General features: G+C 44.8%; 1 protein-coding gene across 1 annotated transcript; it reads left to right on the top strand.

Annotated features, from left to right (window-relative positions):
- The first annotated feature begins 1166 nt into the window (after positions 1 to 1166).
- Positions 1167 to 26753, top strand: efr3bb (EFR3 homolog Bb (S. cerevisiae)). Its single transcript, XM_077510120.1, has 24 exons — positions 1167 to 1584; positions 1985 to 2123; positions 10907 to 10983; positions 11989 to 12116; positions 13321 to 13471; positions 14312 to 14433; positions 15458 to 15607; positions 16050 to 16184; positions 16553 to 16631; positions 17496 to 17631; positions 17706 to 17867; positions 18846 to 18957; positions 20050 to 20101; positions 20177 to 20349; positions 20998 to 21073; positions 21157 to 21318; positions 21439 to 21570; positions 22696 to 22763; positions 22840 to 22967; positions 23821 to 23912; positions 24008 to 24056; positions 24801 to 24907; positions 24988 to 25037; positions 25143 to 26753. Exons 2-24 carry the CDS (start codon positions 2117 to 2119, stop codon positions 25246 to 25248), a joined length of 2454 nt encoding a protein of 817 aa, XP_077366246.1. The 5' UTR covers positions 1167 to 1584; positions 1985 to 2116; the 3' UTR covers positions 25249 to 26753.
- The last annotated feature ends 88 nt before the right edge of the window (positions 26754 to 26841 follow it).

The raw sequence follows: 26841 nt of genomic DNA, 5'->3' as shown, positions 1-26841 counted from the left end.
TATTTCAAAAAAAATATTGCAGGTTCAGAAAAGCGAGCGCTGTACGATGTGATCTGTATTTATTTATGTATTCATTTATTCATTCAAATGACATTTTGGCTTCCTGACTGCAAAAGTGTTTGAAAATCTGTTGGATTATTTCTTCGAAATCCAGTTTGGGGTCCACGCTTAATGGTCGTGCTCCGAGTGACCTTTTCAGCAGCTGTTAAGGACATTTGAAATGATCAAAAAAAAGAGAGAAGGCGCTTCATCTTGAGCAATGCTGCCCTCCAGTGGCCAAGCCGGTGGGCTGCTTTGTTCTGCGTTTTTTTTTTCTTAATTAAAAAACAAAACAAACAAAAAAACAAAAAACAACAGAATGGCTTTCTTAAAAAATAAAAAAAGGTTCCATGACGTGTAAGGCTTAAAAAAAAATCACAAAACAAAACAAAAAACATCCAAATAGAAATGAGTAGGATGGGTGCCGTACCACATGTTCCCAGCAGATGGCGCACTCCTTGAATGGTTGAGGTCAGTACGTATTCATCCTGATTCATTGATTGAAATATTCATCTGCATGTTTGTACTTTTTGTCACCAGTGTAAAGATGAGCTGTCAAATTGATTGACGTATTCATTATTTGATTCTTTAGGTCTTGTTTTTAGAATCAAAGAATAAAAATTGTGGCATTTTCAATGAAGATTTATTTCATTTGTGTTTTGTTTTATTTGGCTCACCAGAGGGCGCTCATCCTTCTTGCCGGTCCTTTGATGAATCATTGAGAATACAGTATTAATGTTCCCTGTATGTTGTTGACTCATTTCGAGAGACAAAAATATACATTGAAATAACACAATAGAAAGATCAAAATAAAATAGAAACAAAATGCAAAATAATATCATGAAAAATGCTCAATTAAATGGAAAAGACAAAATACAAACCTGTAAAAGAATAAATTGACAAAATGAAGAAAAAAACGTATATGGCTAATGTTAAAAAATATATACTGTATATACTGTTTCATATGTGCTACGTTTGTGAAGTTTGTAATATTTGTGCAATAAAGATTTGTTTGTCATGGCCATTCATAGACTCGGTTTTCCCTTATTAAGTCGCTATTCTGCCTTTTGTCCTTTAAGACTACCGTAGCCTGGCGGGGGAGGAGTGTCCCGCTTAGGGGGCGGAGTGTTCCGTTGCCGGGGGAGGAGTGTCCCGTTCTGCGGTCTGCAATCAGATACAATTGGGCATTTTAATTCAAATACAAAACGAATATGATGGAGCCATTACGTCTGTTTCACTCATACTGCGATTCGAATTGATTTGAGAGAATTTTGTTCGAGAAGTTTTTGTTTTGTTTTTTTATGTGTGATGTCCATATGAATGAAGGTGAAGTGCATGTATTCAAAAGAGCTCCTCTCAAAGTCGTGGTGGGCTGACTCACATTTACCGGTGAGCAACTCACACAGCTGTGCACTTGGATCGCTTGCACACTCTTTTGTTTGTTTTTTGTTTTTATTAGCAGTATTTTTCATTTTCCTGGCTGGTGGAAAGCCCAACTTCTCGAAAAAGAAGGGCGGCTACACGTGGTTCCGTTGTCATTTAATGGTAAGTAGTAAATGTTGACAGTGTTTGAGATAGTTGAGTTAATAATGGTGGTTGGTTAGCTGGTTAGTGACAGTCTATCGATGACATTTGATCGTAAACAGTAGTTCACATGTCTATAACGGATAAAGCAACACGGAGATATCTTTGAAAACACCGAAAGTGTGGAAACGCAAACAAAAAAATGACGAGCCAAACACAGCTAACGACACGTTTACTATACAGTACTAGCTAGTTTTCGTTCACTATTTCTGTCGGAAGACTTCAACCACATCAGTGTCGTCATGCGTAAGCGACAGCATACATGTCATATAGACATATACACATATATATTGTAACTTTCTTACTGGCGTTAGCTTGTTTACATAGTCGGCTAATTTTGGTTTTCCCACGACTTCCGCAGGCCAAGAGACATCCCGCGGTTTTCCTGAGTGTTTAAGCCGGCGTAAGCGTCAGTCCAGGCGCCCGGGTGTCTGACTTCTTCCCGCCTCTGTGACGCTGGCGGTGCAGCGCCATCTTGTGGCTGACATCCAGCATGACAGGTAAGCGGTAATCTGAACATACCTGGCTTGCCGTGTTGTTATCTGGCTTCGACTCGCATTCCGCAAACATGGATGTTAGTTTGAAGACTAAATATGTTTGGAAGCGACAAGTCAACTGGGACAGTGTGATAGAAAACAGATGGATGGAAGGCTCAAATGACGTCAGAATTTGACCATTCGGGTCACTCTTATGCTGCTCAAACAAGCATTTTTTTATGTATTTTTGTGCTTCTCTTCAATTGTGTCATCAAGTCACCCAATTGACATTCAAGCCATCAAAAACAAACACAGGCAGGCCTTGCAAAAGTGAAATTGTTGGTCAGCGAGCGTCGGATTCGGCCACTCATCGTTGTCGAGCTCCACCGAGCTGACGGCGTACTTTGAAAAGAGCTGAGAGCCGCAAGAGGACATCCGGATGAAGCGAGGCTGGCTGCAGACACTGATGATGATGATGATGAAGATGAGCTCGGACGTTAGACGAGCAGGAGAGCCGGTCGGACGGTCTTCCGCATGCACAGCTTTTGAAACGTGACAAACACTTTTCCAGAACATCATCGATCCACCTTTAATATTGAGGCACTTATTTGCTAATGCAAACACATCGAGTTCCCACACATAGTGACTCGATTCACAAGCATATCACGTGGACCATTAGTGTGGATTTGAAACCTAGAAGGGCCAAAACATGCCTTGTGAAAATGAAACTGCACTAAAGAGGGTGCCAGAAGTGCACAAATGGAAATCAAGCCCACTTTTTTTGAACACAAATGACATGACGATATATTGTGTGAGTTTGGACCTCAGGATATTGCCGCAATTATCCGAATTCTGAGTATGTGAGTCACCTTCTCTTTTGAATGCCGAACCCACTGACTCCATGCTTTCGGCCGTCCGTGGGTCTTTTGTCTGTCCCTGGTCCGGAGTGACACTCGGGCTGGATAGAGAGGCCCGTTGTGTCGGTTGCCATGTCGATCGAGGAGACGCAGAGGAAAGCGTTGACACGGAGAGAGCAAAGCTGTGGGACTCATCTGTCCCGTTAATGCGGCCTATGCGCTAAATAGGAATGACTTGGAGGGGGACGTTGGCACGTTGGCACGGCCGTGAGCTTTCTTGCATTATTTGGAGTCAAGTTTGCATCCTTGTGTATTTTTCTTTGGCTGTCATGTCCTTGCCCGTGACCGTCGACGGGCCGGCCTCTCAGAGGCGGCCGCTGGACTGTCGCACGCTTCCCCACCGTCGTGTTGGCAAGGGTAAGCGTGCGTGCGTTCACGTGCGTGCGTGCGTTCACGTGCGTGCGTGCGTTCACGTGCGTTCACGTGCGTTCACGTGCGTTCACGTGCGTTCACGTGCGTTCACGTGCGTGCGTGCGTGCGTGCGTGCGTGCGTGCGTGCGTGCGTGCGTGCGTGGCCTTCTACGGCTGCTTTGTGCATTTTTGCATCTTAACTGATTGACTGGCAGCCATTTGGAGTGACGCAATCCCCTTTCGCTGTTTGACCGGACTTGGACTGATTTTGCAAGGCCCACACAATATTGTGTCTTTTTGCTCTAAAAACATGGAACCTACCAAAAGAAAGAGGGAAAAAAAAAAGTCTATTTCTATTTCTATCTCTTTGCGTTTTGCTGTGATTAGCATTAGAATATCGCAAAGTTTCATCCATATTCACATTCCTGGTAAAAACACTGTCAAAAAGAGCTTGTTGCAACAGGCCCCTGGTTGAGCTGTTATGCTCTGCTGCCACCTGCTGGCCGTTTGTGTAGTAACTACCATTGCTTCAACCGTTCTTTGTGGTTGAAAGGCTGCATCGAAGCCTTCTGTATGCTCTTGCATGAAAACAAAACAAACATGAAAAACGTATAAATACGTCTTTGGGACACTTAAAACATTTAAAACAGAACTTATTTATACATTTTGGGGAGCAAATGAGTTCATGACAAAGAGTGGAAATGTACTCGATTTCTTTGAATTGACACCCTGCTTCTCGCTGGAGAAAATCGAATCAAGATCAATTCAAGTCACCATTTGAAGAGCAACTCATTGGGAGTAGCCAAAATCAAGTAAAGCTACTACGAGTGGAGTTTATTGTGGTAGCACGCCTGTAAAATCATTTGTCTCCCAAATCATCTTTCCCCATTGGAAGGGTTGTAAATTGCGTGAATCTTTTACACCTCCAAGAAAAAAGTGGTTTTGGTTCCATTTTCTAATCACACTGCATCTCTTCGAGCTGACGTCATTGAAGGCACCGAACTCAACGTTTGGAAAATGAATAAAAAAAAGTCCCAATCCAATCGTAAGAATGCGTTTGTTCCACGAAATACCCCAGCCAAAGAAATGTCGACGTCAGTCGGTTGAGGTGATCGTCACTCCCGGCCAGCCAGGCAGCATGTGAAGAAAAGAAGTCGCTTGTTTTAAACTAAGCCACGACTGAACAATTCATGGACTTCATATCAACGTTGGGATGTCATAGGAGGCCATTTTTCAAATTGCAAAGGCTGCAATGTGGATCAGTCAGTGTGCGATATGGTTTTCTCCGTCCGATATCAATTATTAGTAGTCCAGGAGGCCGATAATCAATGTTTCGAGCCGATATCCGTTTGCGGCAAAAGAGCGTAAAAAAAAAACCGTTTCCTTTGAATTTTAAGCATAAAGTATCGACTGCTTTGTGTACAAATGATAACAAAGGTTGTTTCCAGGGTCATCGGCATGTTCAGCCAAATTAAAAACTAAGCGAGTAAATGCGTCTCTAAATAGTTTTCAAACATTTCAACATCATGATAATGGTGGGAAGTATTTGTGGCAGTCGTGAGGCAAGAAGATTGCGTAGGCGGCAGCTTTTCTCATGCGCTCTCCTAATGTTAAGAGCGCCCCCCCCATCTGCAACGTGCACGCTGCATCGCATTGCGTGCTCTGCTTCCATATTCGCTCTCTTTTGTTGTTGTTGTTGTTTTGCTGAAGACAAACGGGAAATTCCAAGGTCATCCCGGCGTGTGACGTCAAATACCCGCCCCCCTTTTGCGTATGTGTGCGTGTGTCGATTCATGGCATGGACGCAGCCTCTGCGCCAATCGGCCAGCGTGCGCGTCTGTTCGCATGCGTTTTCGCTCCGAGCACACGTGCAGGCAGGCAGCCATTAATCCCCCCAAGTGTGTGCGCGCGTGTCGTTGGCACGGCAGCGCGCGCGTGTGTAAGCGCGAGTGAGTGAACCCGCTGAAAGCGAATCCGAGCGGCGGCGGCGGCGGCTCTCCAGCGGCACGCTCGATGTACGGTAAGAAAAACGTTGAAAGCCCGTTTGAGCGCATCGACCGCGTTCCGCGCACACGCGTGACTTTGGCATGACGGGAGCGCCGACGTGCGCCAGGACGCCATCTTGAATCGGCCGCTTTGAACAAGACTCGCTCCCGCTTTGGCGATGGATGCGAACATTTTGCGGACGCACGCAAGCTAAACTGGAGGCAAGCAAAGCGTGGGCTGCTGCCGACGAGAAGAAAATCCTTCCATCTGGCCCCTTTCACTCATTTGCTCCCAAAAACCGATAAATATCTTCTTGTTTCAATGTTTCAAGTGTCCCAAAGACGTCTTTTTTGGATGCAAGAACTCACCTGCAATGAAGGGTTTCCGAAATGGTAGTTATTGCTCAAATGGCCAGCAGGTGGCAGCAGCATAAGCGATCAAGCGGGGCCATGTTGCAACAAGCTCTTTTTGACACTGTTTTCACCAGGAATGTGAATCATGATGAAACTTCGCAATGTCTTCATGCTAATTGCTGCAAAATTGAAAAAAAAAAATGTTTTTCCCCTGTTGAAAGAAGAGACTTGAATCTTTCTTTTGGTGGCTTCCATGTTTTAATAGCTGTGGAACCCAACATTGGCCTTGCAAAATCAGTCCCGATCCAGTCAAACAGCCGCAGTGAATGGACTTGCTTCTTTGAAAATGGCTGCCAGTCAAAGAGTCGATGTCGCGTCGGCTTTCTTGGCTGGCGCATCTTGGAGACGTCAAGATTTGATTGGGACTTCCTCTTGAAACGTTCTCCACGCGGCCAAACGGTTGCGGTCCCGATGCGTCCGAGTTGTTTCAAAACGGGACGTCGGGTCACGTGAGCAACTGTTGCCAGGCCAAACCGCCGGGAAGTTGAAAGTCACGTTTTCACGCGACTGACTGCTGTAAAAAGGGGACAAGTTTGAACTCCCGACTGATTTCAACCATCTTGTGTCATTTGGAAACAACTTGAGATTTGTCAACTTTCCCCACACGCGATTTGTATGTTTTCTCTCAACATTCGTCTTTCAATATGTTCGATGCAATTCGGGATAACGTCAAACGTTTGAAGACAGACGACGAGAGACGCTATTTGCAAATTGAGAGGAAATAAAAGTGCTCTAAAAGCGGCGGGGGGGGGCTGCCCGCCCCCGCAAATTCCTGACTTGGCGTTCACAAATGCAAATCAATCATCACGATCGTCCGGAAAAACATTTGCATTTGTTGGCAGCAGGAGTTCGACACCGCCGGAAATGTTTCAAAAAGATCAAGTTAACTTGCGTTTGACTTGTCAGTGGGATCGTCAGCAAACGGCCGCAGCTTGTGCAAGCGTCAACGATTTCACTTGCGCTCTCGTGATCAAGGCGTGTCGTTACGGATGGCGCCGGAGCCCACAGGAAGTCTCTTCTCATCCGCCGGTCGCTTTAGCCTCGCTCGCCACTTCCTGGACCATCATCATCATCATCATCACCATCATCATCATCATCATCTTGAATTTGCTTTCCCGCTTCCCACAACAATACAATCCTGTATGTGTTTTGCATGCTGATAAATTCAACTGCAAATGCAATTTCCAGCAACTGGTGTACTACTTTCCTCCTTTGGTTGGCTTCCAAGTGAAATACTGTGTTGAGTTTGTCTTGTGTTGTTTGATTTTCCATGTTGAGCCTGACGTGACTTGAGCAGAGGCTTCCCGCTTTCTTTTTCTCCTGACGGGAGGATGAAATCCAAATGGAGCTTGAGCGCTAATCTGTGGATGTGTTCGGGAGATAGAAATAGGCACGTGATTGGCCGCTTCCTTGCAGGGGGGAGGGACCCCCGTGTCGCACACGTGCGCTTGTGTTGTGTGTCCATGCAGTCCGGTCGGTGATGTGGCCAACGTGTCCTTGTTGGCGTTTGCATTCCCGACATGCAAAGCGTTGTCACTCGTTCCCGCCGGGTGGGCGCATGTCATGACATGTCTCCCTTTTCCCATCATGCACTGCCATTCATTGACTCGATTGAGTGCATGCGCCCACTTAGCGTTTCTTTGCTGAGCTCCATCGGCGCTAATCCGCCTCCATTCAATCCCAGCATGCAATGCGCAAATTGAACCTGCGTGTGGCCAGATGTGCTTTCGGACCCGCCTCCTCTTTCCGCACATATAGCGAGTCAATATTGTGCCACGCTAACAGAGCCGCAATATGTCGCCTTTGCAATCAATGTCCCCTCCTGTAGTTAACGACTTGGCTCACCTGGTCGTCCTTCCTGCCTGCTTGCCTGCGTTTGTATTGTCGGGCTAAGCAATCAATCAATCAATCAATCAATCAATTCATCTATATCACAAAGCACACCATCAGGTTAGATTTGACAGCAATCGTGTACTTTTATAGGTGGCTTATGCTAAAGGAACAGCAAACGATTTGATATTATCACAATATGAAGGACGACAAGATCATTAGCACGATATTGTAATCAAGGTCACATTGTAAAAAGTTAACAAAAAAAGAGCTCCTACTAAAACAAAACCAACCCGCAATATTGTGCTTTTGCACACAACAGCAATGCATATAAACAACCTCTCCTAACATTTCATATTGCGCCACTTACTTGCACAGATTGACTTCATCTGACCTTTAGCGTGGATGGGAATCATAGAAGGGCCAAAACATGCTTTGTGAAAATGAACCTGCACTAAACAAGAGGGTGCTACAACTGCACAAATGGAATCCAACCTGACTTTTTTGTTTTTTTTCCCCACAGATGTGCTACTTTTAACAATTGATTGATCTACTTCAATCTGAGTTGCTAACATTTGGATTTGCACCCTTTTAAGAGTTCACGAGGAAAACACAAATCAGTCAGTCCATAAGTCTGATTACAATAATGCAAACAAATCTGTGGCTTTATCACTTCAGTAGTACAGAAAATTAATCCAATACCGACCAGCCAAAATAATAAGACGAATCGTGTTTGAATTCTATTTTTCATATCCATTTTTGTATTCCTTTATTTCTTTTGAAATGTGCCAGTTTTGGTCCTCCGTACTCAATTGCCAGCGTGACGTGCCAAGGCGAGCATGCACGGCGGCGACCAGTCGTCGCTCGTCCATCGTTTGCTGCTCCGTCTCGTCATCTGCGGTCGAAATGCTGACACGCGCTTCGCACAGTTGATGGACGCTTGCTCCAGCAACAAAACAAAAAGCGCAAAGCAAAAATGGCATTGAAGGAGGCAAATGTTGAACAAGGCCACATGCCTTCAATTCTCGTTCCGGGAAAAGCGCCTTGGATGTCTGTTTTGTGGGCTGGCCACGATTTCAAAAACGCTCACCCACAAATCACTTTTTGTTTCTTTTTGTTTTTCCATGAGCGAAGGATCAGATTGATGGTGGACACGTCATCACGAGCGTTGGACTGTGACTCAATCTTTGCGTGGCAAACCGGGCCCCGGGCCCTCGGCCCCCCGTCATGCGCGCCATCCAGCTCTTCTTTGTTTTTTGGACCTGGCCCACCACCCTGGGGTCTTGCGTAATGTTTGTCAACGGATGGAATGGCGACATTGTGACAAGGCGTCGCACGCGTCGGTCGATCGACGTCCCGCTTGACTGCAACTTTGGACGAGAGCGCGCCTGTGCCTGCCTTCAAATTGTTTGACCTTCTCAAGGACGTTGCGCCTGCGCTGCTCTCGTTTGCCTTCATGGGAACTATTGTTTTATTTCGGATTTTTGGTCTTGTACAAACCTAAACTTGCAATTGGGGGCAATTCTGTGGAAGCGTTTTGGTCTTTCTGCATATTAGAAAGTCACGACGTGTGAATTTTCTCTTCCAGCTTTGAGCTGTCACACATCGTCAAAAATGTGTTTACAGGCAATATTTTGAGTAACATTTGAACACTCTTACTGTTAACTAGCATCTCGAATCAAATGAAAGCTGCAATCAGTCATGAATGAGCTCAAAAAATGACTTTTTTTTTTTTTTTTTTTATGGCAAATCCTCAAAATGATCATCAGTCACCATTTGCAGTCAAGTCAAGTCAAGTCAAGTCAAGTCATCTTTCTTTCGATAGCGCGTTGCAGGTGTTTCTGTATGACATCAAACTGGTTAATTGGCCCCAATTATCGGGCGATTTCTTTACAATCCGGTTCATCCGCTTGACATCCATTTGGTGGATAATTATGGTGCATCCCTCCAAATAATCCAGGTCACCTCGTTCCTTTCCTGCCAACGTCTTACTTTGAAAAGTTGATGAGGGAGACCACGCTTGATCGCGGAACCTCTTTTTCAACCTTGGAGTCGCCATTTGCGATGACGTCACTTGGCAGCGCACATTACAACGTGCCAGAACGGATTTGATTGGTCCGCGCATTTTGGCCACGTTGCCATTTTTGAATACAATTCAGTGCTGATGAACGAGTTGCGACGAAAGAAAGAAAAGCGCGGAAATGCCTTTGAAGTGGCCGTTGGCCTTTCGGTGACCTGCCCGAGCGGCCGCTCAAACGTGTTTTTGTGGGGAAGCAGGCGCAACGACATTTCTCAGGCTTCATCGTTCTGCTTGGATTCGTTTGCTGTCTGTTTGTTCTCTTGTCCTCTGGAAGGCCCATCATGAGTCATCACTGCAGGAGTTCTTCAACCAACCAAAATGCAGCAATCAGTCTCGCAAATTTGACACGCGCACAAAAAAACCCAAACAACAAATCCGAGAGGAATGCTGCAAGGCCTGTTCTCGTCAAGGCCGCCTTCGTTACATTAAAGGGCCGCCTGCAACAAACGCTTAACAATCGTGGATCAATCCTTTGCCATTTGATCGATGAATCGGATTTAAAAAAAAAAAAAAGTTTGAATTTTGCATCCTTTTTTTTTCAAAATAACAGGACAGTGTTCCCTCGCTACAACGTGGTTCACTCTTCACGTCCTCACTGTATCGCAGATAAAAAAAATTTAAAGTGCAATTTTGCATTTCTATATATAAATGATCACATTTCAAATCGACCCCAAATGCGCCTGTATTCAATTCATTACCAAAGATGAAACGAAAGGACGTTTTCGGTATAATTCTAGTTTTGTAAACACAAAAGTTTTGGTTTTTTATCAAACATTTTCCTTTGTATTTGATTTTGTTCACTAAATGTTGAGTTTTTCCGTGAACTAAAATAACTTTGGTGGTGAGGTTTTTTCCAGCCTTCAAACATTTCTAATAAATGTAAATGATAACGCGAACGACAGTACTTTGCGGATTTGATTTATTGGAACCGAACCCCAGCGGAAAAACGCTCCAATCCAAATGCACCAATGAAAAATGTTCCTTTTTGAAAAGCAGATGTCCAATTTGGATTCAACATGAAGATAAGCCATGGAAAAGATTTGCAAGCGTTTGCCGTTGACAGGCTCGCATTCCGAGGGGAGGGGCCATTTTCACGTGAACAAATGGATGATCAATTGCTTTGATTGGATGAATGTATTGCACCTGCAATGACGCCTTTGACTTTCAGATCAGAAGGTCTGTTTGAAGTGCAGCTCCTAATCGATCCATGTGGCCCGTTTGTCCTTTCAGGGCTGTGCGGTTGTTGCGGGGCCCTCCGGCCCCGATACAAGAGGCTGGTGGACAACATCTTCCCCGAAGACCCCGAGGTGGGTGAGCGCCTCGCGGGGCCGCTCGCCAACTCTTTCTTCCTTCTTCTTGTGTGATTAGGAATCTTATAGTTTCACATGCAGAAAAATCGGTTTCACTGATCAGATTTATGTTTGGCAACTTACAAGCCTCTGCTAAAACAAACGATGTATACGAAGGCTGCATGATATATTGAACAAATCTCCATATATGGCAATATTGGCCCACGCAACATGCATATCGCAAAGACATGCAATAAGTTTGATGCTTTTATCTGAATTTGAGCAGTCCACACGGCAACAAAAATGCAATAGTTGAACATCAATTCGTTCACTTGCAATATGTTGAGTTTGCTTATTTTGTTGCATGAAAAATGTGTCGTTCTTTCACTGGATAATAACATTTCTTTAGGTAACATGTTGATAAATATTGCAATAATATCAATATCGCTATATTCAGCAACTATCTCGCATGATTTTCCAATATGGTACGGCCCTAATATATATCCTTTTTTTTTTTTTTTTTTTTTGGAAACCGTCAACAGCATGATAAGTTGTAGTAATTGAGATCGGACCGTCACATACACTCGGTATACATTCAGTTGTCCATGCTCGTAACTCAAAGCACTCTGATCTCAAAGCATGGTTTCCCATTCCAGTGAGCGTCGAAGCCACAAATGCAATCCGGCCGACAGAAAAGCGGTGCAACTTGTAGGTCAAGGTGTGAAGATAACAAACTCTGAACTCAAAGCGGTTGTGCAGAAACGGATCTGCTATGTTCCAGCTTGAAAAGAGTTTGGCCAGCCCACTTTCCTGGTCGGATGTGCAGCCAACGCCGTCCGACGGGGAATTTGCCTCATTTGCGGGCCTTTGACGCCTTGAATTGAAGTTGAGCTCCTTAACACGATTCCTGTCACGGTATTGGTTGGAAATGAAGTCGCTGCTTTGCTTCCAAAAATACCCTCTTTGGAAATGAGATCCGAGTCATGTGTATGACTTCTTTTTGTTGGTTTCTTCTTCCGCCAGGACGGTCTGGTGAAGGCCAACATGGAGAAGCTGACATTTTACGCCCTGTCAGCCCCCGAGAAGCTGGACCGCATCGGCGCGTACCTGTCGGAGCGCTTGTCCAGGGACGTGGCGCGACACAGATACGGGTCAGCTCAGATCCCCGCAAATGGACTTTTGCCATATTCACAGCAAAAATCTGGTTTGGCTTGATTGGTTGAACAGAAAAACATAAACGCGTCACAAGTATCAAATACAAGTTGAAGTTAAAAAAGGGGGGAAAAAAAATCATCATTTACATGTTCAAAAGGGAGTAGGAAGAGGTCCAAAAACGTCTCTTCCTACTCCCTCATACTTGTATCATAATCATATACTAATTAGTTGTTCTTCCGAACATGAAGTGAAACAATAGAAAATCAACAACAGATGTTTGCCGAACGGCACAGATATTTTGATGCGAGTTGTCATTTGTTGTCACGAAATACAATCACTTCCCAAAACAGGCAATATTAAGGACTGCTTAGCACGTTCTGCGGGCTCAGTTCGAATCCAGACTCCGCCCTTCCCGGGTGGAGTTTGCATGTTCTCCCCGTGCCTGCCCCTGTGGGTCTTCTCCGGGTACTCCAGTCCGGTCTCCTCCCACATTCCAAAGACATGCGTGGCAGGTAGATTGGGTGCTCCCAAATTGTCCCGTCGGTGTGCTTGTGAGTGTGGATGGTTGTTGGTCTCTTTGTGCCCTGCGATTGGCTGGCAAACAGTAGCCTGCCTACTGCCCATAGGCAGCTGGGATAGGCTCCAGCACCCCCCGTGAGCCTTGTGAGGAGTAAGCGCTTCAGAAAATGGATGGATGAAATACTAAACGTATGTGGGCACATTCACGTGCATGTCCAAACGCATGAACACACACGGATGCATTTTTACGCTTGTACCGGATTTCCATCTTTTTCTTTCATTATCTTTTTAAAGCTCTTTTTCATTGAATCACATTTTTTCACTTCAATTTCACAATTATTCCACAAACGAGTCCCTTCAACAGAAAAACACATTTGCTTTATGTTTGTTCTTATTGTTTTGTTTTGTTTTCCAAGTCACTTGTAACTCAAAGCAACAAGTCCTCTTTCATTTCCAATAACTTGCTTATTGCACATGTTTTAAATTCCACAAGGTCATAGAATTTGGGAGCATTTCATTTCATAAATAACACATTTGTTGGTATCACATAATGTGAGTGATTAATTAACGGTGTGGCTCTTTTCCTCTATTTTTTTTTTTTTTTGGTCACTTCAAGACAGATGGCGTGTTGCTTTTGTACGTGTTTGTAGCCCATCGATAAATGTTGTGTTGCCTCCAAAGTTCCGTGTGCATCGCCATGGAAGCGCTGGACCAGCTGCTGATGGCCTGCCACTGCCAGAGCATCAACCTGTTTGTGGAGAGCTTCCTGAAGATGGTGCGCAAGCTGCTGGAGTCTGACAAGCCCAGTCTGCAGATCCTGGGAACCAACTCGGTCAGTCCGCTCCGGCCTTGACGTCAAGCAGACGTGCGTGCGTGCGTGCGGCGTGCGTGCGGCGTGCGTGCGTGCGTGCGTGCGGCGTGCGTGCGTGCGGCGGGGAGAGCCCAAAAGCGCTTTGATCGTGTGCGTCATCCGCACCTTTGGGGCTTTCTTTGGTGGGCCGGAAGGCTTCGGGGAATGGGATCGATTGAAATCTTTCGTGACAAACGTACCACAACACGACACGACACGACACGGCTGCTGCCAAAGGGACAATCAAGCAAACATACACTTGATATGAATGGAAAAGCTGTTCTTGATCATCTCCCCCGTATGGACTGCAACCACTCTCCACTTTTCAGCTTATGAATCGGACGTGAGGCCAAATGTCGGATTTGCTGCTTTTCCCATTCTGACTGATGATTCGATTTGCTTTAACGCGCCGATTTAATACAACAGTGTCTTTATTGTTTCAATGAAACATGTTGAATTGACAATAATATATTCACAACTTAGTTTTGACCTAAATGACCAAAAAAAGTGCATAATTGCTTGAGATGAATTTTCAAGCTGCACAATGAATGTAAACATGTTTGCGAACGCGTCTTTTCTCCAACGCACGTTTGATTCCTTCTGATTGGATTGTGGGAGTTTTCCTCACTGTCTTGTTTTTTTTTTATTATTATTTTTTCATTTTAGTTTTAGTCACTTACAAATTGGTCAGTCAATTGTAGTTTTAGGTATGGTCTAAATGAATGGCTTCTATTTTAGTTAGACAAAATGATCACCGATGCGATGAGCTGCAGTGTCAAAATGGCGGCCGGTGGTCTAAATCGACTTGTTGTTGTGTTTCAGTTTGTGAAGTTTGCCAACATCGAGGAAGACACGCCCTCGTACCACCGAAGTTACGACTTCTTCGTGTCGCGCTTCAGCGAGATGTGCCACTCGGGTTACGAGGACCCCGACATCCGCACCAGGTGAGTCGCTTGGCAACTTTGCACCTTCGCCGTGTTTCAACAGCATTGCTGAAAACGTGAACGACTTGACAATTACGGACGAGCTGCTTTTCATTTCTTTTCCTGATTTCCATTCATCCGTTTTCTTGACCCTCACAAGGGTCGCGGGGGGTGCTGGAGCCTATCTCAGCTGGCTTCAGGCAGTAGGCGGGGTACACCCTCAACCGGTAGCCAGCCAATGGCAGTTTTCCTGATTTATTTCTTGATTTTTTTTTATTTTATGTGTTTTTTTTTTAAGACTCAAGATGGTGAATAGTGTCAAATGTGACAAACTTGGGTAATTATGGAAAAAATCAGCATTATTTTAGCAATAATTGAAATCACGATTATTCAAACAATTCTTCATTTTTTTTGGTACAAAACCATAAAAAGGTTAAGCATTTAAGAATAAAAAAAAAACACTATAATTGTGTAAGTTCCTTTTGGACCAAACTGAATTCATAATAGTATATATTTCTACTAATATTTATTTATTCATTCATGTATTTATTTATGTTGGCAAAAACCTGGATTGTTGAAATGTAAATAAAAAACATGAAGACAAATACAATTCTTTGACACACTATAATGATGCAAGTTCCCTTTGGATGAAACTAAATGTATTAAATTATTATAATTTTTTTTTTTTTTATTTAAAAAAAGGTGCAAACGTATACATTGAAACAACAAAAAATGACTATTAATATATGCAGTACCTTTTTTGAAGGATGATGCTGATTTTGAGTGTAATAATTGAATTTGTATGAATTGCACTTAACTGTGTCATCCAACGTTGGCGACGGTATCATCCAAATAAACAAGTTGTCGACATTGTCAAATCATGTCGGTCAAGCCACGTTTGAGGTATTGTGAGTGAAATGATGTAACGAGGCCGCAGCGACACATTTGCTGACATCGCCCAGTTGAAATGCGACTTTCCTTTTTTGCGGCTTTTGAGGCTTGTTTCTTCTTTCTTCTTTCTTCTTTCTTGTTTGCCGGCCGTTAGGATCCGCATGGCGGGCATCAAAGGTCTTCAGGGCGTGGTGAGGAAGACGGTGAACGACGAGCTGCAAGCCAACATCTGGGACCCTCAGCACATGGACAAGATCGTCCCGTCGCTGCTCTTCAACCTGCAGAGCGGCGAGCGCGCAGAGAGGTTCCGCTTTTTTTCCCACGCGCTTTCCTAACCTTTTCCTTGCGCTCGAGACGGGGCGGCAAAACAACAACAACAACCAAAACAAAAAAAAAAGACAGTGGTCTGCTAGCTTCATGCTAACACGTCGCCAGAGATGTAAATACAACAAATACACAAAGAACATAAAACAAGATTCTGTCTGCTCTGCGTAACATCAAACGTACTGCAGAATATTGCTCATTTCTTTCAAGTTCATTTGGATAGCACATTTCATACACAAGGCAACTCAATGTGCAAGTGAAAGTGGATCATTTCTTAGCACAAAATAAAATCATACGTAGCAACATGATCGTTGTCCTGAAAAAAAAAAAAAAAAAGCGGTATCGGCGCATGCATGCTTGAAGTCCAGCAATGGTCCCAAAGTTGCATTTGCCAAGCAACGCTGCGCTTCTCCTGTCTGCAGCCGCTCGCCGTCTCCGCTGCAGGCGTCGGACAAGGAGAAGGAGAGCCCGGCGGAGCTGACGGAACGCTGCTTCCGCGAGCTGCTGGGCCGAGCCGCCTACGGCAACATTAAGAACGCCGTCACCCCCGTCCTCATGTGAGAAAACAAAAACACGTTCACATTCAAACTCCATATCATGATTGGGACCCTTAAGCTTGGGTTTCCTCCTCATTCCCTTTTCGCTTTCCATTTTTTTCCCTTTTCCCATCAATCACTGTCCTTGTTTTTGTGTGTGGCCATTTATTTATTTATTTTGCTGACTGCGTCCTGGGCTCCTCCCCCTTTCTTCAACGTTGCCAACTCCACAGCACAAGTGACCTTGAGGATGTTTGATGGCTTTTTTGTTGTTGTTTTTTTAGCACTGATGAGCCGTTTGTGTCATTGTGACAACGGTGATGTTATTCGAATTGGATCGATAAGTCATCAGTGAAATGTGCTTTGTTGTTTTTTGTGTGTCCCCGAAGGCACCTGGACAATCACTCGCTGTGGCAGGGAAAGACCTTCGCCGTGCGTTGCTTCAAAATCATCATGTACTCCATTCAGGTAAGATCAGCAGATTTCCATCCAAATGTTGTGAAAGTGTGCAAAAGGGACGTGCGACTTGTGCACGTTGTCGTGAGGGCCACGTCTCATTGGATGGCTTCTCTTCTAGTTGTCCTTGTTGTCGGGGGGAATTTTGGTCGCCCAAATTATCGCTGCTTTTGATGGACTGAGCGGAAGTCGTTTGTCTTGTTGGCTTCCCTCACGCACGGAAGTAAAATTGTCGTTACGTTGAGAGCTGCTGTTCATCTCAAATTGCATTCATGTTTTTCTTTCTTTTAATACATTAGAATTCGTCTCCCCAAAAATCTCTTCCTTTTTGATGACGTGCTGTACGTGTGATGTTGCATCGGTCAAAACGTGCGCCGTATATCCGTCTTGTAGTCGCTTATTCACAAACGCCGTTTTTTTTTCTTTCCAACTTTCCGGTGTTTCCATCCAGGTTCTTTTTCGCAATTCTTGCAAGTTTGAATAAAAGGTAGGTGGAAGGAAACACAACTGTTGACGCCATTTTGGAAAAGCGATTGTTGATTAGGCACGAGTATGAATATGACGCTAATATCTCAAACATGTTGCATAATCGGCTAAAAAGGGTTTTGATCATGTCCTGAAAGAAATGATGAACATTTCCAACACCTGATTTTCACCTGCGCAGGATTGTCATTGCTTGAATTGCTTTTCCGTACTTGCATTACTTCATTGACGTTTGTAAACAAAGCAAAACTCAAATCATTGGACAAATGAATTGTGACGTTTGCAAAAGATGCGCTCGTGTGGATCCTTGCCAGATCCTCTTCTGCCCCAATCATGTTAACGCATGAAACGGCGGCATGGATTTTTGTGTCATGGCGCTGCCGCTGCTTTCAGTCGCAGCATTCCCACTTGGTCATCCAGCAACTTCTCGGCCATCTGGACGCCAACAGCAAGAATTCGGCCACCGTGCGAGCCGGCATCGTGGAGGTTCTGCTGGAGGCGGCCGCCATCGCCGCCAGCGGCTCCGTAGGTGGGGAAAATGGCGCCCGCCGGCCTCGTGTCGTGTCGCCGCCGACGGCCTTTTTGCGCGTGTTTTGCCGGCAGGGCCGACCGTGCTGGAGGTGTTCAACACCTTGCTGCGACAGCTGCGTCTGAGCGTGGACTACGAGCTGACCGGCTCCTACGACGGCGGCGACAACGCCGGCGCCAAGATCATCAAAGCTCACGAGGAGAGGCAGCTGCAGGAGGCCGTCATCAGAACCATCGGTGGGTTCCTTCGCCGGCCTTCCTTTTTGCCTTTGGGCTCAAGTTCATTTCCAATCGTCATCGTAGAAGTTGAATTCAAGTTTACTCCAATTAAAGTGAGAATTAACATTTGAAAACATTTCATTCATTACATTGAATTGCTATTAATATTCGATTCATGAATTCATTCAATGAAACATTCCATTTCTAAAGTTCAAATTCAAATTGAAATGAATTCAAGTTTTACATTAAAATTCAAGAGGTAAATATTCATCTTCAATGCCGTTTTCATTTGGAAATTTTCATTTCGTTTTAGACTCAAATGAGTTCAATTTTTAGTCATCTGATTGTATTTTAGTTTGAGTCGACTCAATTGACAGTTGAGTCGATCTCTTCTTTCAGCGTACATTTCCGGTTTGATCCAGAAAATGATCGCAACTATTTGTCACTGTAGGCGAGCAGGCAAGACACATTTCATACGACATGAATTGTTTCAGTGAAACATGTCAATAAAGATGATTTGACCTTTTCAACTGACAATAATGGAAGTTGGTTTTCACCTCAACAAAAACAAAAGTGCATCTTTGCTTGAGCTGAATCTCCCACCTGCGTTTCCTTGCGTCTGATTGGACGCTGTGAGCAAATTGTCGGCCCATTTTAGTGATCGTTATCGTCCCGATGAAGGGCTTCTATTTGAGTTTTTGTTTCATTTTGGTCTGAAGACAATTTTTTTGTGACGAAAAATCGTTTTGCCGGATGAAATGCTCATTGGTTGGTTAATTGCACACGTTGGGGATTGTTCTGCTTTCCTTGATGGTTTGCAGGGAATGTGTTGCCATCCGCGTGCTGTTGGTCCGACTTGCGTCACACCTGCTGCAAATCTTCCAAAGCAACATCGGCGGCATTTTTGCGTGACGGAACGCCATCCTTTTTTTTCTCTTTGATGCTTATTTGGATTGACTTTTCGTGTGTCTTCTTCCGATTGCGCTTCTGGTTCAGGTTCCTTTGCCAACACGTTGCCGACGTACCAGCGTTCGGAAGTCATGCTCTTCATCATGGGCAAGATCCCCGTCCCCGGCGTTCACCCGCTACTTCCGTCTTCCGCCTCCGGGTACGTACACCCTCCGATACACCGCACTTCGACTGCTCTTGTCATTATTCGGCCCATTTCAAATCTTCACCTTGTCGTCCATCGTACGACTTCCATTTGAAGTCTGTTCTAAACGGGCAATCCAATAGCAGACTCTGTTTAACATAAAAGGGGAAGAAAATGGTCAAGTCATAGAAAGATGTTTGCATCTTTTAGTCTTTCATACAGTCATTTGCTAATAATTCATAAATGAGTTCAAATGTGTAGCTTAAGGCCAATTAGAAAGAAAAAAAAAAACAGTCAAGGTGGTTGTAAATGTAGGAATTGACTTTCTGAAATATTGTTCTCTCAGGATTATGGCTGCATTGTATATCATTATATGTATATCATAGCATTGTAGCCACCAAAGTTTTTGAGTTGACAAAAACTCATGAAATAACTCCAACTGAAATTCAAAAAAAAAAATTTCGTCAAGGAAATCAAGTAAAAACAGAAAAAGAGAAAAGTAACTGAATCGACATTTTATGTTTCGAAAACTAACTAAAAGATACGATGATTGTAACCAAAAATGTTTTCGTCTTTGGTAAAGAATTGAACGCATTTGGGGATGATTCCAAATGAATGAATTTTGATATGAATCACCTTTGAAAGTGTGTCACATGCAAGTGACATCACGGAGCAGCAGCCAATAGAAAAGCACCAAAAGATGACATCACTCCCATGCTGCTTTTTTCAAATGTTTACGCACAAGAATTTCTTTTTTGAATACTGATAGAAAATAAAGTGAACTAAAAGTCAGCATTTATGAAATAACGCCAACGAATCAAAACTCCGAGAACGAATGAAAAGTAAGTCCGTTTCCAAAACAAAAGTCAAAAATGAACTGAAATGCAAATTCCCAAACGATGATAATAACCCTACCAATAAATATATGCGTTATTATTCCGTGAAAATGTGGATGTGGATGCGTCTGCTGCGTTGCGACTGGAATTCCCCAGTGGAGACGTTCCAAATATGAACGTTGCATTTGAAAACGTGAAAGCGGCTCACTTGCACTTGTTCTTCTTTTGCAATTCTCCTGTGACCTCACAATCGTTTCCCGTCTGGCGTCAGGCCCGAGGGCACCAAGATGATTCAGGTGATGTTGCTCAAGTCGCTGGTCCAGGTAAGCCAGTCTTGCGTCTCCAGGTGATTTTGTCAGCATACGAAACGAGATGAAATGAAATGTTTTTGTGCGCAGGTGACGTCGGGTTTCCAGAGCACTAACATGCTGACCGCCCTGCCCAGCTCCTTCCTGGAGCCTCTGCTGTCTCTGTCGCTGACGCAAGAGGCGGAGCTTCGCCTGCTGGTGCTCCAAATCCTCCTCAGTCTCATCGACAGGCACCACAACCGGCCCAAATTGTCGCGCGTCAGGTCAGCGCGGGCGCGAGAGCGACAGCGACAGCGACAGCGAGAGCGACAGCGACAGCGAAAGCGAGCTCGCCGCTGTCGGTTCTCAGCCTTTTGCAATTTTTCGTTTCACTTGATTTGGACTTTTGGAGTTTGTTTTCAGGGTACTCTCTTACTTTTCACGGGTTATTTAATCAATGCTTTGTTTGACTTAGTTTTAGTTTGAACAACACAAGTCATATGTCATCCACCTACTGCCCAAAGCCAGCTGAGATAGGCTCCAGCACGCCCCGCGAGCCTTGTGAACAAAATGGATGAATGAAATCATATGACTTGTGTGCAATATTTTCAAAGCCAGCATGGGAGTGACATCATCTTTTGGTGTTTTGCCATTGGCTGCTGCTGGATGATGTCACTCTTTCAAACGTCCTTATTCCGCTTGATATTAAAATGAATCACATTTCGAATCATCCCCAAACACTCATGCATTCAATTCATGACCAAAGATGAAAAGATTTTTGCTATCATTATAGTTTTGTAAACATCAAATGTAGTTTTGTTTTTTTAAGAAGCGTTTTTGTTTTTTCATTTGATTTTGTTACCGAGATAGTTTTTTTTATTTGAGTTTTCGTTGACTAACTGGCCTTTTTTTTTTTTGTGCCCCCTTTGCAGCATCATCAGCGACATCTCGGTGCTGAAGCTGAAAGTGGACAAGTGCTCGAGACAGGACAACCTGTTCATGAAAAAGGTAGCGGAAGAACTTTGACCTCGCTTCTTTTTTTCTGTTTTGCATTTGGATGTGATTTATTTTTTTGTTGCTTGTGCGGCCAGCACGGCCAGCAGTTGTACCGCCACATCTACTTGGGCTGCAAAGAGGCGAGCAGCGGCCGTCAGCACTACGAGAGCCTCTTTGCCTTGCTGGGCCTCCTCAGCGTGGAGCTGGCCAACGAGGAGGTGGTCGTCGACCTCATTCGTCTGGCGCTCGCCCTGCAGGTGGCCGCGGAGTGGAATCGGACTTCTTACGTGTCCACTTTGGGAAGATTCCAAAGAAAAACAAAAACCGCCATCCGACCCCGACCAAATCCTCTTTTGTTTTGTTTTGTTTTGTTTTAGGACCTGGCCGTGTCCCCGGATGAGGCGTTGCCCGTTTATAACCGCTGCGCGGTCCACGCGCTGGCCGCCGCCTACCTCAACCTCATCTGCCAGCTCACGACCGTGCCCGCCTTCTGCCAGCACATCCACGAGGTCCGTTTGCCGTCTGGGCTGCTTCTGATCCGATCCGTCTGCGTTGCCGTTAGGATTAAGGGCCGAACCGTTACGGGAAATAAGCTCTCTCTTTTTTGTTGTTGTTGTTTTTCTGTTTTTAAGAAAGAAAGGGGAAAAAAATCACAATTAAGTTATAAAAATAATCCAACTGCGATTTCTCCCCCCCCAAAAAATAGCGATTGCGTCATCATATGCGGTCCTTTTCAATGAATATTTTACCCAATACAAAGTATGTAATATAATATAATAAATAGGGGTGTTGGCAATAAGTCGCAATATTATAATTGTTGAATCGATTCAATATGCAGCCGAATCAATATTTAAACATCCATTTTTGATGCAAGTATTGAACAAAAAGTCTTAATTAGGGTTCAAGCATGGAAGAATGTTATATTGATGGAACATTAATATTAAATTGGAATGCTGTTCAAACATGAAACGGATTGCAACCTGTGTTGACGTTTCACCTCAATGCATCATCATACAAATCTTACAGCCGGCAAGTTTATTGATGAGTATTTTCTGAATTTGAGTTAAAAAAAATCTCAATAATTGACTTTCAGAGTCATATCGGGATTAATCCGTATCAAATCGAACCATGACCTACGAGTCGCGATATAGATCAAATTGCCAGATAATAAACAATATCAGATGTGTTATAGATGATAGGATCTTAAAATATCACCGTTTTTTCTACTATAATTTCAGTTCCAAATTCACACTTCAACATATCCAACTTTTCATGTTGCATGAAACATGACATGGAAACGCTGCCATTTTTTTCAACACTGCATTTATCAATAAATACATTCAACATTATTATATAATTATATTAATAATAATAATAAATTCAATATACATATTTCCAAAGAAATCAAAGGTAGCCATCTCCAGTCAGTAAACGCACACATGCGAAAGAGAATGCAAAGTCAAATTCTGATGTATTTCTTTCATTCTTATTGCATCATCGCGTTTTGCAATTCATCGTTCAGCCCCAGTTATGATGATGTGATATTGAACTGGAATGTCTATATTTGTTATGACGTAAAGATCAATTCCAAAAAGCCCAAAGTTCCTCGTTGCACGCTCTCCTCCCCTCCTCAGGTGATCGAGGTGAGACAGAAAGAAAGTCCTTACCTGCTGCCCGAGGATGTCTTTATCGACACGCCCAGGTCCGTCCGTCCGTCCGTCCGTCCCGTAGCACGTTTGCGCGCTTGCGTGTGACGGCTCCCCTCGCCTTTTTCCTAGACTGCCCTCCTCGCTGGACAGGGCGGAAGGCGACGAGCTCTTCCTGCAGTCCAAGATCACCGAAGTCCTCGGCGGCAGCGGCTACAACACCGAGCGGCTGGCCACGCCCTACGTCCCGCAGTACGCCGGTAAGGACCTCCTCTTACGCCATTTTCACATCCTTTGCGCCAGGGCTGCGAAGCTCGCCATATGGCGCACAAGGCTCACCGGAACAATCATCTCACCGTATGACAGTACCACCGTGATCAATATCTTGCTCAGGTCATCAATCCACGATCATCTGCCATAAAACCACTCAAGACGTAAGCTGGTGGTTTTTTTGTACCGTCACTGAAACACTATATTTACACTGGTGTCTTCTTCACCCTGACTAGTGTATTAGTTTTTTGAAGCAAATATGAATTCATTTCGATTGGTGTCTTTCTTCAACACTATTGTCATGCAACATGTCAGTCGGTTACATCATCAATTGTTTCAGTGCATCAAACGGTGGGTGACACCATTTTTTTTGTGTAACATTGCAAAAGTCGATCAATAAAATGACTTCAATATTCAACCCAATGAAATCAATATTAATATTCCTCATATCAAGTAGTTTTTCAAATGTTCAAATTGAAGACGTAATCCACATTTTTCATGGAAACGTATGCAAAAGTGAGTCAGTTGCTGGACAGTTAAACACAAGTCAAAGTGCACCGATGAGTCTTGTTCGCCGAAAAATTTCCCCGCCACTCTTATGAGGCGCTGCCCCTAGTGGCCCGCCAAGTCATTGCTCATTAAGTCATGAACATCGTGATACTTATCAATAATCTATTGGGAGACAAAGTAACAGGATTTATCGCACTCCTAATTTGGACAAAGATTGACTCACGTGCTTGCTTTCATATTCACAGCAGAAAGCAAAACATTTGTTTCAAATGTTTTTCCCAAATGAGCCACCCTTGCATCCTGTCAAATGTGGCGTTGCCGTGTTTTGTTCAGACGAGGAGCGGCTGTCCAAGAGGAAGAGCATCGGCGAGACCATCTCGCTTCAAGCGGAAGTGGAATCTCGCAACAGCCCCGAGAAAGAGGAGGTGCCCGCCAAACGTCCTTTTCTCGCATTGCAACATGGATGACTTTGCAAAAGGGCGCAATTGACTCGGTTTGTTTTTTGGTTTGCTTTGTTTAGCGAACTCCCGCTGAAGAGATCACCTTTGAAACGCTGAAAAACGCCATCGGTAGGTCCCCTCGCTCGCTCCACAGACAAAAAGAATGAATGTGCGGACCTCACATTTTGCAATTCTCCATTTGACACGTTTATTCTTGCAGGAAAAGAAACGTGTTGATGATGATGATGATGGCAATTTGGGAAGGCTTCAATGTCCTTCAATGCTTGAATGTTAAAAGCCTCTGCCAGGACACAGATGAGCTTTTGGGAACACAAAGCTGCCTGTTTATGAACACGTGGACACTGTCGCTCTGCCTGGCGCTGTTGCACGTCCTCGAAAGTACGTCGGTGGATAAGCCACACGCTTGCATGAGCGACAGGGTCAAACGCAAGTGCAAAAAGTCGCGCATTGGAGTCCGGAAGCGACGGCACTCAAATCCATTCGAGTGGCTCGCCTCCAAATACTTTCGAGGCCGGCAAAGAAAAGTCTCCAGTGGAGTCCACGCCAAATGTTTTCGATCGACAGCAAAAAAGAAAATGAGCCGGTCATGGCTAAAAGCCTCAATCGAAGCCTTTGAGCCATCCGACCGACCGCAGGAAATGTTGGAAATGTTGGAAATGTTGGAAATGTTGGAAATGTTGGAAATGTTGGAAATGTTGGAAATGTTGGCTTGGCGAGCGGCTGGCGCATGCAAACAATCTTGCGAGTCAACCGACGGCCCGTCAATTCTGAAATGTTTGTTTGGAACGCTGTGGACATTTTTCTGCCGGCTTTTTTCTGGTTGCAAGTTGTGTTGTTTGTGTCTCCCCCTAGTGGACAGCGTGGGCATGGAGGAGCAGGAGAGGGAGCGGAGGAGGCAAGTGGTGGAAAAGTTCCGCCAAGCTCCCTTTGAGGAGATCGCCGCCCACTGCGGCGCTCGGGTACCGCAGCGCGCCATTGTTGGACCTGTTTTTGGGCTTTTTCCTCTCTCACCTTTGCTTTTTTGTTGTCTTTTGCTCAGGCAACGCTGCTGCAGAGCAAACTCAACCAGATCTTTGAGATCACCATCAGGTGAGCCGCAGCGTTGTTTCATTTGCACGCCTTTTCCACGTGATGATGACGATGATGATGATGATGACGATGATGATGATGACGCCGGGCCCGTTTTGCCGGCAGGCCCCCGCCCAGCCCGTCCGGGACCATCTCGGCCGGGTACGGCGCCAGCCAGGCTCGCTCGGTGCCCATCTACGAGATGAAGTTTCCCGACCTTTGCGTGTATTGACACTTTTCATCCTCCCCTTGAGGGCAAAAGCGCACGCAGCTTTTTGCTGAGGGGGGAGCGACGGGAAAAACAAAACAAAACAAGAAAAACAACCATGCAGCTGCTGCAAGCTCCAAACGACGATAACAAGCCACTTTTTCCTCTCGCTCGCCATGTACAAAATATTTTTTGGACAATCTTGTACATCCTCTGCACTGATTTTGTTTTTTTTGTTTTTATAGCGCTAGCCAATCGTGATTTCCATCATCCATGCGGCCGCGCTTTTACCCTTATTTATTATTCAAACATTCCTTTTTAACACTCGGATAATAAGGACCTTCAACAGCTCGTCACGAGGAAAGTAGAAATGTGTACATATATTCAAAACATATTCAATCTTGAAGCTCATCATGTACAGTCAGCAGGTATGTGGGGGTGTGTGCATACATATATATATATATATATATATATATATATATATATATATATATATATATATATATATATATATATATATATATAGAGAGAGAGAGAGAGAGAGCGAATGTGTGCTATATGCTGCTTAAAATGTGTGATCGATGTGAAAATAGTAAATGTGCTGCTGATGATGAGGATGATGATGAGGATGATGATGATGATGATGATGATGGGCAGGGAGGTTTGCGCTTGTCTTTTTTGCCACAGTGACTCAGTCAGCGTCGGTTGGTGCGTGTGCACGTGGGTCGACGCCTCCGAGCGCTGGCTGGCATCCGACCAACTGGCATCCATCGCCAGTCGCTGCACGAAAATCAAACGAGTTGGCCCTAAATCAAGCAGCACCTTCTTGTGTGCGTTTGAATTTTGGCTTTCAAGAGGCCGTCCGACGCCAACCGGGATCCATTTGGGAGACTGACGCGGAAAGCAACCAACTGAAATGTGACAAATCATCACAAAAGTTGGACGCAAAACCAAACCGTCTCTCTGTGGACAGCAATCGCGATTGTTGCGTTGCTGTCCATGACGTCCATCCATGAATCTTGCGCCAGTTGGCTTGTTGCGATGCGTTTGCTCTCCTGCTCGCTTGTCGCGTGTCCGCTCGGCCGTGGAAAGCCGTCACGTGACGTGACGTGACGTGACGTGACGTGACGTGACGTGACGTCTCGTCACGTCTCGTCTCGTCTCGTCTCGTCCCGTCCCGTCCCGTCCCGTCCCGTCTCGTCTCGTCGCGTCTCGTCGCGTCGCGTCACGTCTCGTCATTTCCTCATCTCTCTTGTCCAACTGTCATGTGACTCTTTTGTCATGTGAAAAGTTGCGTCAGTCACCCCCCTTGTCATGGCCGTCGAGTTATGAATATGTCGGTTTGCAAAGGTCAACTTTGCACTTTGGAAAGCGCGGCAGCTTTATTGACTTTTGTTTTGCGGAACGTGAATGGAAAGACGCCTGAGCGCTCGCTGGCTGGCTCGTGTGTCCTCCCTGACCTGACGTCGCTTGCATGCGCTTCCTGTCGTGCGTTTAGTTGTCCAATAAAAGTTGCCAGTCGACCACAATCACCTGGTGGCCTTCCTTGATTCTTTATTGCCGGCAGACTCGGCGGCACCGTGCCAAAAGGAATTTTAGGCGCGGCGTTCGATTGAC

The sequence above is a fragment of the Festucalex cinctus genome, chromosome 21 (genome assembly GCF_051991245.1).
Source record: "Festucalex cinctus isolate MCC-2025b chromosome 21, RoL_Fcin_1.0, whole genome shotgun sequence".
Classification (NCBI taxonomy): domain Eukaryota; kingdom Metazoa; phylum Chordata; class Actinopteri; order Syngnathiformes; family Syngnathidae; genus Festucalex; species Festucalex cinctus.
The sequence above is the reverse complement of the archived record's forward strand: the minus strand, read 5'-3'. Positions and strand labels throughout refer to the sequence as shown.

Bases quoted from the DNA above. Each gene is read 5' to 3' on its own strand.
- efr3bb (XM_077510120.1), top strand. The intron at 17,632-17,705 runs GTGGGGAAAATG...TTTTGCCGGCAG, and splicing joins CGCCGCCAGCGGCTCCGTAG to GGCCGACCGTGCTGGAGGTG. The intron at 21,074-21,156 runs GTAGCGGAAGAA...TTGTGCGGCCAG, and splicing joins ACAACCTGTTCATGAAAAAG to CACGGCCAGCAGTTGTACCG.